Source organism: Jaculus jaculus, chromosome 4, assembly GCF_020740685.1.
Source record: "Jaculus jaculus isolate mJacJac1 chromosome 4, mJacJac1.mat.Y.cur, whole genome shotgun sequence".
Taxonomy (NCBI): domain Eukaryota; kingdom Metazoa; phylum Chordata; class Mammalia; order Rodentia; family Dipodidae; genus Jaculus; species Jaculus jaculus.
The window spans coordinates 117614607-117629378 of NC_059105.1; the positions used below are offsets into that span (position 1 = coordinate 117614607).

At 45.6% G+C, this 14772-nt stretch overlaps 1 protein-coding gene across 1 annotated transcript in view; it reads left to right on the forward strand.

Annotated features, from left to right (window-relative positions):
- The window catches only part of Fer1l5 (fer-1 like family member 5), a 67071-nt gene that overhangs the window by 16188 nt on the left and 36111 nt on the right, over nt 1-14772 (forward strand). The window contains exons 10-17 of the mRNA XM_045147676.1: nt 880-910; nt 2310-2425; nt 2947-3067; nt 3512-3564; nt 4704-4772; nt 12693-12736; nt 12835-12917; nt 12992-13086. Coding sequence (XP_045003611.1) covers nt 880-910; nt 2310-2425; nt 2947-3067; nt 3512-3564; nt 4704-4772; nt 12693-12736; nt 12835-12917; nt 12992-13086 — 612 coding nt within the window. The remainder of the gene's footprint in view (nt 1-879; nt 911-2309; nt 2426-2946; nt 3068-3511; nt 3565-4703; nt 4773-12692; nt 12737-12834; nt 12918-12991; nt 13087-14772) is intronic.

Genomic DNA, 14772 nt, shown 5'->3' on the forward strand with positions numbered 1-14772 from the left:
TAACTTGTTTTGTTGTGTATGTGTGTAGGGTATGAGTGGTGTGGTGTACCATGTGTGTAGTATCTATATGTGCAGATGTGTGTACCCTATGCCTGTGCAGGCAGAAGTCAAAGGAGAATGGCTGGTGTCCTCCCCTTTTCATTCATCTGCCTGTTTCCTTGAGATGGAGTCTCTCACTCAACCCAGGGCTGCCATATACCCTGACTGTTCAGTCAGTGAGCCCCAGTGATTCTCCAGTCTCTAGCTCCTCCCACAACCCTGTCATAGGACTGGAGTTACAGCCATTTGTTGTTGTTGTTGCTGCTGTTTTTCAAGGTAGGGTCTCACTCTGGTCCAGGCTGATGTGGAATTCACTATGTATTCTCAGGGTGGCCTTGAACTCATGGCAATCCTCCTACCTCTGCCTCCCAGGTGCTGGGATTAAAGGCGTGTGCCACCATGCCTGGCTAGTTACAGAAAATTTTGGCCATGCCCAGTTGTTCATGCAGGAACTGGGGAATTCAACTTGGATAGTCTCAGGCACTCATGCTTACAAGGGCTCTGAACTGCTGAACCTCTCCCCAGCCCAAGTTTTTCTTTTATAAAAGGTGCCTCTCTCTGTGTGTGTGTGTGCTGCTAGGGATCTTGCACATACTAGGCAAGGGCTGTACCTCTGAGGCCCTGTTGCTTTGGGCCTGTGGCAGCATATTGCAGGGAAGCAAATAGCTCATTCATGGACAAGAGGTAAAGGAGAGGAGGAAGGGATGGGTTACCAAAATCCTCTTTGAAGGCAAGGTGTCTAAAGACCTCTCACTAGGCCAAACCATTGATTCATGGGCCCGTGGGGAAACATTTAAACTCCAAGGTCATAACTAATCTTCATTCTACTCCTCTTTTCAGACAGACATTGGGTTTATCTACCATTCTCCAGGTAGGTAACAGTCATTACAAATATGCGTGTCTCTTGAGAAAAACAGACCAGGGGTTAAAATATCTCAGAATATGAGTTACTTTATGTACTTGACATTTACTGTACTTTATAGGACTTTTTTGTTTGTTTGTTTTTCGAGGTGTCATTGTAGCCTAGGCTGACCTGGAATTCACTATGTAGTCTCAAGGTGGCCTCAAACTCACAATCATCCTCTTTACTCTGCCCCCCAAGTGCTGGGGTTAAAGGTATGTTCTACCATGTTTGGCCCTTATTTGTTAATTTTTTGGGACAGGGTCTCACATAGCTCAGACTGGCCTTAAACTTCTATCTACCTGAAGCTGGCTTTGAATTCTTTTTTTTTAATTTAAATTTATTTTATTTTATTTTTTATCTTTTCACAATTTTTATTAACATTTTCCATGATTATAAAAAATATGCCGGGCGTGGTGGCGCACGCCTTTAATCCCAGCACTTGGGAGGCAGAGGCAGGAGGATCGCTGTGAGTTCGAGGCCACCCTGAGACACCATAGTGAATTCCAGGTCAGCCTGGGCTAGGCTGAGACCCTACCTCGAAAAAAAGCAAAAAAAAAAAAAAAAAAAAAAAAAAAAAAAAATCCCATGGTCATGCCCTCCCCTCCCCCACATTTTTTCCCTTTGAAATTCCTTTCTGGCTTTGAATTCTTAATCATTCTGCCTTCAATTCCCGAGTGTTAGGCTTATAGGCATGTACCACCATACCTGGAAAGCTTTTGTAATTGTCAATAAATAATCACATATATTTATGGGATTCAGTCTGATATTTCAGTACATGTACACAATGTGAAATGATTACTTCAGGTTAGTTGCCACATCCACAGCCTCAAACATTCATCATTTCTTTGCATCAGGAACATTCGATATCCTTTCTCTCTCCTAAGTATTTTGTTAGACAATATTGTCAACCATCGTTACTTTGCTGGGCTGTAGGACAGGAGAGATTTTACTCTTTCTATCCAGCTGCACGCCATACTCAATAATAATCCTTGCTCCAACTCCCCTTCTTCCCTCCCATCCCAGCCTCTAGTAACCACTGGGAGACTGAAGTGTAAGTAGAGGACTCTACCCTGACACATATACTAGTTTGAGACTGGATCTGAGGATGGAGAACTACTTGCCTATCTGCCTCGCTCCAGGCCAGGCCAGTTACCACAGCATGCTGCTAACGTGGAAAGGGGCATCCCTCTTTCCCAGAGCAATAGCTGGTACCCTCGAGAATGCCTAGTATGAGGGTCTCCTATTCACCTCTGCCATAGATGGTTACCAAGATGTATACTTCCTGTCCCTTCTCACTTTGAAATGAAGACTAATTTTATGAGAAAGTGATGAAGACTGGTCTCCCATGACTCTTCTTCTTCTCCAGGTCACACTCTCCTAAGGACTTGGTTGGGCCTCTGCCAGCCAGATAAACCCAGCAATGGTGTGAGAGGCTACCTGAAAGTCACCATCTGTGCCCTCAGTGTGGGAGACCAGGCCCTGGTGAGGCTGTCCCCCAACCCAGCCCCAGTAATATTTCTTTTCTTTCTTCCTTCCTTCCTTCCTTCCTTCCTTCCTTCCTTCCTTCCTTCCTTCCTTCCTTCCTTCCTTCTTCTTTCTTTCTTCCTTTCTTTATTTCTTCTTTCTTTCTCTCTTTGTTCCTTTCTTTCTTTTTCTTGTTTATTTCTCAAGGTAGGGTCTCGCCCTAGCTCAGGCTGACCTGGAATTCATATGTAGTCTCAGGGTGACCTCAAACTCACTGTGATCCTCCTTCCTCTGCCTCCCGAGTGCTGAGATTAAAGGTGTGCGCCACCACACGTGGCCCTAGTAATATGTCTTATCCTGCCTGCTTCTTTGGGCACCCTTGAGCCCTCAAAGTGGCCATTGGCCTGCATACCCTCCTTTGTCCAGTACATCATAGAGGGCTGCCCACTCTCCCTGTGTCGAGTGGGAGGCTGGAGAGACTGGGTAGGTGGATTTGGCTGGGTCCCCCTCTCCCCTGACCCTGCTCTCTGGTCTCTCAGGTAGATCAAAAGCTGCTCTATGGGGCTGACACTGATATCCAGATCTTAAAGTCAACAGCAGTCCCCGTCACCATGGCTTATTTACAGTTCTTCATCTACTGTGCAGAAGACCTTCATTTCAGTTGAGTCAGGGGGCAAAGGAGGGAACAATCTTAAAGCTCCCTGCCCAGGGCCCCTAAGTGCTTATAGATTTCCCCCTTATCTCTTCATTATTCTGATTTCTTTTGAAACTGACATAAGATTTGGACAGGGTAACACTGAAATTCACCAAGACTTCTTCTATGAAGTTCCCATGAATACCTTTTCAGATAGGTGCCATGTCCTTGATCTGGCTTGGATCTGATGTCCAGGCACAGACTCAAGTTTCTCTAAGACCATCCCATGTACACACACACTCGCACATACCAGTGCCCTGAGGTGTATCTGAAGACAGTTTTACCCAGGGGACACCAGCTAACTTATGGGTAAGGGTTGTTCACCTCCTCATTTTCTCTTCATGATTCAAAAAAAAGAGTAAAAAGAAAAAAAGATGCTGCTGTCTCAGAGTGTTAACATCTTGTCCTAGGGCAACATCAGCCAGTGAATCCTGCGTTGGAAGTGGAACTAATTGGGGAAAAGGTAAATTCACAAAGGGTCTGAGACCTAGGTAAAGTGACATATCAGAAGAGAGGGAATGAAGAGCAGCCCCCAGAGATGGTACCCATCCCATTTGCTACTGGAAAATGTGACCCATTGACCCAGAGTTCTGTGGAAATGAGGGCATGTCCTGCCACACACAGAAAGACAAGAATCTAAACAAGCCGAGCGTGGTGGCGCACACCTTTAATCCCAACACTCAGGAGGCAGAGGTAGGAGGATCGTCAGGAATTCGAGGCCACCCTGAGAATACATAGTGAATTCCAGGTCAGCCTGGATTAGGGTGAAACCCTACCTTGAAAAAACAAAAAAATAAAAATAAAATAAAAGTGTATGCTGGAGCTAGAGAGATGGCTTAATGGTTAAGGTGCTTGCCTGCAAAGCCAAAGGACCAGGGTTCAATTTTCCAGTACCCATGTAAAGCTAGGTGCACAAGGTAGCACATGCATCTGGACTTCATTTGCAATGGCTATAGGCCCTGATCTGGAGTTCCTTTTCAATGGCTATAGGCCCTGGTGTGCCCATTCTCTCTCTTTCTCTCTCTCTCTCCTTTTCTCTTTCCTCTCAAATAAATAAATAATTTTTTTAAATGGTGTTGGAGAGATGGCTTTGCAGTTAAGATGCTTGCTTGCAAAGTCTAAGGACCCAGGTTCAATTTCCCCAGAACCCAGATGCACATGGTGGCACATGAGTCTGGAGGTCATTTGCAGAGCTAGAGGCTCTGGCATGCCCATTCTTTCTCTCTCCCTCCTTCCCTCTCTCTCTCTTTCTCTCTCTCTCTCTCTCTCAAATAAATAAGCAACAAACAAACATTTGAAGGGATCAAGGCGTAGCTCCGTGATCAGGGGTACAGTGCTTGCCTAGCAAGCATGGGTTCAATCGTAAGTACTGAAAAAAAAAATGATAGAGGCAAGCACTTTGAGGTAAGTAGCCAAGAGACCAAAGTTACCTTGGATAAGAAATTATTGTCCAAGAACAACTTCAGGCCAGGAACTAGGGACTGGCCTGATCATCTGAGTGCTTCAGAAAGTGTCCATGTGTGGGCTAAATAGTGGATAGGCAAATCCACTGGCAGAAGGAGGGGATAGGCTGTTAATGACTCAGTTTTGGGATCTTCTCAGCTCAGGACACAAGTACAGAACCAAACCGAAAACCCAATATGGAACCAGATCCTGACCTTCCAGATCCAGGTATGGCTGCTCCATCACACTGCCCTTTCCCAGCATGTGGAACTGAAGTTTTGGTGTTAGGAATGGATGGAGGTTGGGGCCGCGATGCCCATCCAGGGAATCTCTTCCTGGTAGCTTGAGGAAGCACAGGATAAAACCTAACTTTCTCTATCCAGTAGTAAGCAGTGAGGGGATCATGCAGATGAACTCTAGAATTTAAATATAGGGCTGGGGAGATAGCTCAGACAAAAAAAAATGGTGAACAGCATTCCTGAGGGTGGCACCCAAAGTTATCATCTGGCCCCCACATGTATACACACATGTGCATACACATCTGCACCCACACAAACACAAATACACACAAAAAAAGAAAATTTAAATGTGGGGCTGGAGTGATGGCTCAGCAGTTAAAGTGCTTGCTTGCAAAGCCTGCCAGCTCAGGTTCAATTCCCCAGCACCGTGTAAAGCCAGACACACAAAATGGCACAAGTGTTTGGCATTTGTCTACAGTGGCAGAGGCTCTGGTGCATCCATACTCTTCCTCTCCCCCTGAAAATAAATAAATAAATAAATAATTTTTAAAGGGCAGGAGAGATGGCTTAGCAATTAAGGCAGTCACCTGCAAAGCATAAGGATCCAGGTTTGGTTCCCCAATACCCACAAAAGCCAGATGCAAAAGGTGGTGCATGCATCTGGAGTGTATTTGCAGTGGCTAGAGGCCCAGGCATGCCCATTCTTTCTCTCTCTGTCTATCTCTTTCTTTCTCTATCTCTCTCTCTCATAAATAAATAGTTTTAAAAATTGTTTTTTTAGAGAGAGAGAGAATGGACATGCCAGGGCCTCAGCCACTATAATGGCACTCTAGATGCTTGTGTCACATAGTGGACATGTGTGACCTTGCGCTTGCCTCACTTTTGTGTACCTGGCTTATGTAGGATCTGGAAATTTGAACATGGGTCCTTAGGCTTCACAGGCAAGCACCTTAACCGCTAAGCCATCTCTCCAGTCCCCCCCTTGTTTTTTTTGAGGTAGGGTCTCACTCTAGCTCAGGCTGACCTAGAATTCACTATGTAGTTTCAGGGTGACCTCGGACTTGGACTCATGGTGATCCTACTACCTCTGCCTCCTGAATGCTGGGATTAAAGGCATGCACCACCAGGCCTGGCTCCAAAATATTGTTTGGAAAAGAAAATTGCCAGGTGTGGAGGCACATGTCTTTAATCCTAGCACCCAGAAGGCAGAGGTAGAAGGATCACCGTGAGTTCAAGACCACCCTGAGACTACCTGAATTCCAGGTCAGCATGGGCTAGAGTGAGACCCTACCTTGAACCCCCCCCCAATAAAAGGTTAGAGAGAAGGCTTAGTGGTTAAGGCACTTGCCTGCAAAGCCCAAGGACTCAGGTTTGATTCCCAAGAACCCATGTAAGCCAGATGCACATGGTGACGCATGCATTTGGAGTTCATTTGTAGTGGCTAGAGGCCCTGGTGTGCCCATTCTTTACCTCTTCTTTTCTCATAAAAAGAAAAAGATTCATTAAAACACACACACACACAAAGAACAAACAGAATGGTCCATGTGGCCCAGGCCTTTAATGCCAGAATTCTGAGGTTGAAGCAAGAGGATTATGAGTTTGAGGCCAGCCTGGACTATAGTAAGACATGTGGTGGTTTGATTCAGGTGTTCCCTATAAACTTAGGTGTTCTGAATGCTAGGTTCCCAGCTGATGGGGTATTGTTGGGGGCGGGCTTATGGGTATTATAGCCAGCTTCCCCTTGCCAGTGTTTGGCATACTTTTCTGTTGCTATTGTCCACCATATGTTGGCCAGGGGGTGATGTCCACTCTCTGCTCATGCCATCATTTTCCCTTGCCATCACAGAGATTCTCCTAGAGTTTGTAAGCCAAAATCCTTTTTTTTTTTTTTTTTTTTTGTTCCCAAGAGCTGCTCTTGGTTGGGTGATTTCTGCCAGCAACATGAACCTGACTGTAATAATAATGTTGGTGCCAAGAGTGGGTGTCATTTTACTGCTAGACACCTGACTGTGTGGCTTTGGCCTTTTGGAGCTGATTTTCAAGAGGATGTAAGATTTGAAACCTTGGCTTGAGAGATGACTTGCAGTGCTGTAAGTACAGCTTGATGGACTATTCTGATCAGAGTTGCAAGACCTGAATGCAGTAAGAACTATGGACTATGAGGCTTGGTTTATGAGAGTGAGAAAGAGCTTTGCTTGGACTGGGCTAGAAGCAGTTTGCATGAGAGGCTTGCTGTTATGCCTGTGTCCTGAGAAGTTGTACAGGGTTGCAGCGTGTAGAAATGGACTGGTGTGAGCAGAGGGATATGGCACAGAAAAAAATGAAATATTTGGGCCTAAGCTGCTGCCCATTCACCTGCAATTGTTTGAGAGATTGCAACCATTGAGATTGGGCCAGCTGACCTGCACTGGGGCAACAGGAAGAATGTGGACTCTTTTGAAGGAGCCTGAATACTGAAGGAATGTCCTGTTCTTCAAAGTCTGCTTTATTCTCCCCTGGATTAACAAATTGGCACCCCCACCTGGTATTATGGAATATAAGAAATTCAGGAAAGAGAGGATCATTGAGTTTGCAATGTGGTCTTATGTTTTGGAAATGGCCATGGGCAGTGTGAAGCAAGTTTTCTGGATGCCTGTATGGAGCAGTAAGGATGAACCATGGGTTGCAGTGGGGACCCAGTGGAGATGGCGGGACCACCAGATGGCTGCCAATGAGAGCTGCTGGCCCTGGATGAAGTTTTCCAGGACTGTGAGTAGCCTAGCTAGAGGGGCAGAATTGGAACTTCAGAGACTTGTTGCTGGTTAGAATTACTGGACTTAGAGACTTGTCACTGGCTACAGTTGTCAATCTGGGTGCTACAGAGTTTGATGTTTGCCCTAGTTGTTTTAAATCTTGTGTTGGTTGAATATTTCTTTGCTATGCCCAATGCCATATTTTTCAGAATGAATGTTTATTATGTGCCATTATGGCTTTGGGGGGATTATTTTGGTATTATGGCTAGTTAAAAGCCCTTGGATTATGGGGATGTTTGAACATCATTAGGATTGATAAAAAATGTGGGGACTTTGAAAGTTGGACTGGATGCATTACATTTTGCATCATGGGTGATTAACAGTTTATGGGGGCCAGGGGCATAATGTGGTGGTTTGATTCCACATAAACTTAGGTGTTTCCAGCTGATGGAGATTTGGGATTAACACCTCTAGAAGCAGTGTATTGTTGGGGGCAAGCTTATGGGCATTATAGCCAGTTTCTCCTTGCCAGTATTTGGCATACTCTCCTGTTCCTGTTGTCCATCTGATGTTGGCTAGGAGGTGGTGTTCTCCCTCCTCTCATGCCATCATTTTCCCCTGCCATCACAGAGCTTCCCTGTTGAGCTGCTCTTGGTTGGGTGATTTCTACCAGCAATGCAAACCTGACTGTAACAATCACTAAAGGAAAAACAAAAATCAAATTAGTTTAAATACTTATTCTAGGGCTGGAGAGATGACTTAGTGGTTAAGGCACTTGCCTGTGAAGCCTAAGGACCCAGGTTCAATTTCCCAACACCCACATAAGCCAGATGCACAAGGTGGCACATGTGTCTGGAATTCGTTTGCAGTGGCTAGAGGCCCTGACATGCTCATTCTCTCTTTATCTGCCTCTCTTTCTCTCTATCTCTGTCTCAAAATAAAATGAATAAATAAAAACTTATCTAAATTGTATTATAGATTTCTTACCTTTGCTTGTACTAGGGACTGAGGTGAACACTCTACCTCTGCTGGGATTAAAGGTGTGTGACCCCATACCCAGATTCTTTTTAAATATTTTTTATTTATTTTCAAGGAGAGAGAGAAAGAGAATGGTGTGCCAGGACCTCTAACCACTGTAAATGAACTTCAGGTGCATACACCACTCTGTGATCTGGATTTACATAAGTAGTTGGGAATCAAACCCAGGGCAACAGGCTTTGTAAGCAAGCATCTTAACTGCTGAGCCATTTCTCCAGCCCCAACAGCATTCTTTTTTTCAATAGTTTTTATTTATTTAATTTATTTATTTTAGTTATTAGAAAGAGGCAGATCAATAGAGAGAGAGAGAGAATGGGTGCACCAGGGGCCTCCAGTTGCTACAGTCGAACTCCAGAGGCATGCACCACCTTGTGTGCGTCTATCTGGCTTATGTGGGTCTTGGGGAATTGAATCTGAGTCATTTGGCTTTGTAGGCAAGCACCTTAACCACTAAACCATCTCTTCAGCCTCCAACAGCATTCTTACATCCTTTGTGAAGCCTTAATGATCTTTTGACTAAATACCAGGTGATTCAGGTGTCCCCCATAAACTTAGGTGTTCTGAATGCTAGGTTTCCAGCTGATGGATATTTGGGAATTAATGCCTCCTGGAGGGAGTGTATTGTTGGGGGTGGGCTTATGGGCGTTATAGCCAGTTTCCCCATGGCAGTGTTTGGCGCACTCTCCTGTTGCTATGGTCCACCTTATGTTGGCCAGGGGTGATGTCCACCCTCTGCTCATGCCATTGTTTTTCCTTGCTATCGTGGAGCTTCCCCTCAAGCCTGTAAGCCAAAATAAACCTCTTTTTCCCAGAAGCTGCTCTTGGTTGGGTGATTTCTACCAGCAATGCAAACTGGACTGGAACACCAGGTTTCAAATTAGTTGTATGTAAAATAAGCACAAGCTCTTCTGTAGCAAGGTGTGATGGTGCACACCTTTATGCCCAGCACTCAGGAGGCAGAGGTAGGAGAACCACTGTGAGTTCAAGGCCAGCCTGGAACTACAGAGTGAGTTCCAGGTCAGCCTGGGCTAGAGTGAAACCCTACCTCAATGCCCTCCCTGTGTGTGTGTGTGGGGGGGGGAGCGGGAGAATAAACCACTCTGGGCTGGAGGCATGGCTCAGCAGTTAAAGCCATTTTCTTGCAAGGCCTGGTGGCCTGGGTTTAATACTCCAGTATTCACATTAGGCCAGATGCACAAGGTGGCACAAATGTCTGGAGTTTGTTGGCAGTGGCAGGAGGTCCTGGAGCACCCATTCTATTTCATTCTCAAATCAATAAATAAAATACTTTTTAAGAAAATAAACAATTCTGAGAGAAAACTTTGATGTATATTTGCCCAACCAAAGAATGTAGCTTTCTTATACCTTATGTAATATACTCCCTTTCTTTTTCTTCTGAACTCCCTCTTTGCTTCTAAAAGCTTCCCCATTCAATCTCCAGACTCCTGGTGAGTCATTATTTTCAACCAGTCCTTAAACTCCCCAGTGTTTTGTTTTTTTTTTTTTCTGTTTGTTTGTCTTAGTTTTATTTATTTATTTGAGAGAGTCAGAGAGCGGGGAGGGGAACAGACAAGCAGACTGAGAGAATGGGTGTGCCAGGGCCTCCAGCCATTGTGAACCAACTCCAGATGCATGTGCCACCTTGTGCATCTGGCTTACGTGGGTCCTGAGGACTTGAACACCAGGCTTCAAATTAGTTGTATGTAAAATAAGCACATCTTTAAGAACCTGGGTTCTTTGGCTTTGAAAGCAAACACCTTAACTATTCTAGCTTTTCGTTGATGTTGTTGTTATTGTTGTTTTTAAAATATTTTATTTATTTATTCATTTATTTATTTGAGAGAGGAAGAGGCAGATAGAGAGAATGGGTGTCCCAGGGCCTCCAGCCACTGCAAACTGGGGAATCAAACCTGGGTCCTTAGGCGAAGCAGGCAAGAGCCTTACCCACTAAATCATCTCTCCAGCCCCTTGTTGTTGTTGGTTTGTGTTTGGTTTTTCAAGGTAAAGTTTCATTCTAGCCCAGGCTGGCCTGGAATTCACAGTGTAGTCTCAGGATGACCTCAAACTCATGATGATCCTCCTACCTCTGCCTCCCAAGTGCTGGGATTTAGTGGCATGCACCACTAAACCAAACTGTTTTTTCTTATTCTAAGGAGTGAGAGGGGAGGAAAGAGAGAGAAAGAGAGAACTGGCATGCCAGGGCCTCAGCCACTGCAATGGAATTCTAGATGCTTACACCACCTAGTGGGCATGTGCAACCTTGCACTTGCCTCGCCTTTGTGGGTCTGGCTTTTGTGGGATCTGGAGAGTCTCACATGGGTCCTTAGGCTTTGCAGGTTAGTGGCTTAACCACTAAGCCATCTCTCCAGCCTTGTTTTTTGAGACAAGGTTTTACTATGTAGCCAAGGCTGTCCTTGAATTCATGATCTCCCTGCTTCAGCCTCCCAAGAGTAGAGATTATATGTGTGTACTACCATACCTGGATTATAGATTTTTTTTTTTTGAGGTAGGGCTTCACTCTAGTCCAGGCTGACCTGGAACTCACTATGTAGTCTCAGGGTGGCCTTGAACTCATGGCAATGCTCCTACCTCTGCCTCCCAAGTGCTGGGATTAAAGGTGTGCGACACCAGACCTGGTTGGATTATAGATTCTTATCTTCACCTTTCCCTAGCTGTGTTGAGGCTCATGACCCATGTCCTCATGTGCTGTGTGGATGCTCATAGCCTTAGCAAGGTTTCCTTGCTTTCATAATCTTTCAAGTTGAGAACCAACTCTCTCTTTCCTAAGTGGGATCTTCCAAACTGTTGTGAAGTTGACTAAAACATCCCCAGGAACTCACTGATTTCCCCTAGAGCATAGTCTCTAGGCTGGAGCCACTATAATGTGGGCCCAGCTGTCAGCAGCCTTTTGAAATGAAAATGCAGGTGTGTGTGCACACAGATGGTGGCATCTAGAGCCAGCTGTGGTGGTGAGCAGAGCTACAACACTGCTGTTGGTGGCCAGGTGGAGAATCCCAGAACAGAAGTCAAGACAGCACACTTGAATCAAGATGAAATGAGATGGTAGAAGAGAATTCTTAACAGGATGCATAAAAAGATGTATTTGACCACAATTTTGGATTTGGAGGGCTTGGAAGGCCTGGATGTCTTATGGTGCCCATCTCTCTCCTTCAAATGTCTTTCCTTAATCTAGGCAATTTCCTCCTTTCTTATTAGCCAGGAGCTCACCTGAAAGATCCCTTCCTCACTTTCCTTGGTCTCCAGCACTGGGGAAGGGGAGAATGGATGGGGAGGATTATGAACTGGGAGATTCATAGTCATGCCCCAAGAACTGTGATGAGGCAAGAAGTCCTAACTAAGGGGATTTGTGGCCTCGTGTACATCTCAATGACACCTGTATTTTAAAAATATTTTATCTTTATTTATTTATTTGAGAGAGAGAGAATGGGTGTGCCAGGGCCTCTAGCCATTGCAAATGAATTCCAGATGCATGTGCCACCATGTGCATCTGTCTTACGTGTGTCCTGGGGGATCAAACCTGGGTCCTTAGGCTTTCCAGGCATGTGCCTTAACTGCTGAGTCATCTCTCTAGCCCAACACTTGTATTTCTTTTAATTTTTTAAAAAATTATTTATTTGAGAGCGACAGACAGAGAGAGAAAGAGGCAAAGAGAGAGAGAGAATGGGTAGGCCATGGCTTCCAGCCAGTACAAATGAACTCCAGATGTGTGCACCCCCTTGTGCACCCAGCTAACATGGGTCCTGGGGAATCAAGCCTCAAACCAGGGTCCTTAGTCTTCACAGGCAAGAGCTTAACCACTGAGCCATCTCGCTAGCCCCCAACACTTATATTTTGCACATGGATTTCCTTCTTTATTTTCCCTTTAATAATTTGAGGGAGCCATATGGCAGAGTGCAGATAAGGCTCAGAATTTTGGGTTCCAGGGCTGGTGAGATGACTCAGTTGGTAGAGTACTTGCCTAGTATGCATAAAGTCCCAGGTTCAATATCCCAGCACCACATAGAACCAGATATGGTGGCATATGCCTGTAATCCCAGCACTTAGAAAGTTTTTGCAAAGTCCCTGCAAGAACCAACCATGACAGTATATCCTGTTGCTCTTTCTACCTTCCCTTGCAGTTGCCCTGCCTTTCCAGCTACATCAAGTTCAGAGTCTTGAACTGGTGAGCCAGTGGGCTAGAGGTGGAGGTGTGCACTGGGGCGGAGGAATTAAAGCTGGGCTAGAGGCTCAGCCTAGCTCAGCCTGAAGTGTGTTTCTCAGCTCCAGACCTGACTGCAGGGATGAGATTGGAACTGTCAGCCTGTGCCTCAACCAGATCTCATCCACTGGTGAAGAAATCGAAGGCAAGCGAAGTCTGTGACCCCTACCTTGTCTCTTTTCTCACCTGGTCACTGACCATCTCTCTTTCTCTTTCCAGGGATATACTCAGGCTTCCTGCCCTGCTTTGGGCCCAGCTTCCTGACTCTGCATGGGGGTAAAAAGGCCCCTTTCAGGATCCAAGAAGAAAGCACTGTAAATTTATGTCACCTTTCTGGGACAGTGGTGTGAAAATGAACTGTCTGGGAAGCACGCAGGGAGGACTCAGGCCCGGCTTCTTGTCTGCCAGTAGAAGTGAACATATGTATATAAATAGCCATGCATGCATGGGATGTGAGCCCTGGCACCAGAAAAGGACAAATGGGGTGCTCTAGATAGTCACTGAGGAAGGGGTACTAAGATGAGACCTCGGTAAGATTTTGTCACAGATGGAAAGACACAGCAGGGTTGAGGAGATGAATCCGTGGTTAAACCCTACCAGCCTGGGTTCAGTTCTCTAGCCACTCACATAAAGCTGGATGGGCATCATTTTCAGGATGGATGGGCAAGAGATCCTGGCACATGTGCACGCGCACACACACACACACACACACACACACACACTGAGTAAATATTTTTTTTTTTAATTTTTTGAGGTTGGGTCTCACTCTAGCTCAGGTTGACCTGGAATTCACTCTGTAGTCTCAGGGTGGCAAATAAATATTTTAAAAAATATTTTCACAAAAAGAAAAAAACAGCATAGGGTATATTGGAAAAGCACAGGGTTTGTTCAAGATTGGTGATAAGAAATGGAAACCCAACTTAAACTGGCTTAGTCTAGAAGGTATTGAAAACTGGGCATGGTAGCATACAACTTTAATCCCAGCACTCAGGAAGCAGAGGTAGGAGGATCACTGTGAGTTTAAAGCCAGCCTGGGACTAGAGAGTGAATTCCAGGTCAGCCTGAGCTAAAGTGAGACCCTTCCTGAAACAGAAAAAAAGAAGGTAATGAGAGCTGAGTGTGGCAGCGCAGTTTGGGAGGCTGAGGCAGGATGAGACTGTGAGTTTGAGGCCAGCCTAGGCTACATAGTAATTCCTTGGCTAAAAACACAAACAAAAGAAGGTAGAGCTGGATGGTGGCACACGCCTTTAATCCCAGCACTGGGGAGGCAGAGGTAGGAGGATCACTGTGAGTTGGAGGCCACCCTGAGACTACACAGTGAATTTCAGGTCAGCCTGGGCTAGAGTGAGACCCTACCTTGAAAAACAAAAAACTAAAAACGAAAAAAAAAGAAAGAAAGAAAAGAAAAAAGATGAAAAGAGCCGTGTGTGGTGGCGCATGCCTTTAATCCTAGCACTCAGGAGGCAGAGGTAGGATCGCCGTGAGTTTGAGCCACCCTGAGACTACATAGTTAATTCCAGGTCAGCCTGGACCAGCATGAGACCCTACCTTGAAAAAAAAAAAGATGAAAAGAAGGTGGCAGGACAGTGAGGCTTGGAGGGAGTCTGAGTGAGAAGTGGACCAGGCCCACCTGTAGAAATCTCACTCCCTCTCAGCCTATCACTTGTCCCTGGGCCTCTGTCTCCTCTGCTCCTGCTACAATCTACTCAGGCAGCTCCACCTAGGAACCTGCGCCAGGAAAGCACTCTATTTGGCTTTCTTTGGGCTTGGGTGCTGTCTTTGGGTTAATGGCTGCTGACAGGGAGGAAGGGCGTGCCCTGGTAGATCGGGCTGAGACCACTCCTTGGATGATCACAGTCCCCTAGTATTTGTATGGTACAAGAGCCTTCATGTTGGGGGCAGGTGGCATGCATGATCAGAATTAGTGGGTGGGAAGGGTGCAGAAGAGGAGGAGCCAGAGCCTAGGAGTGTCTGTGTGACCTGAGATTCTTAGCTGCAGT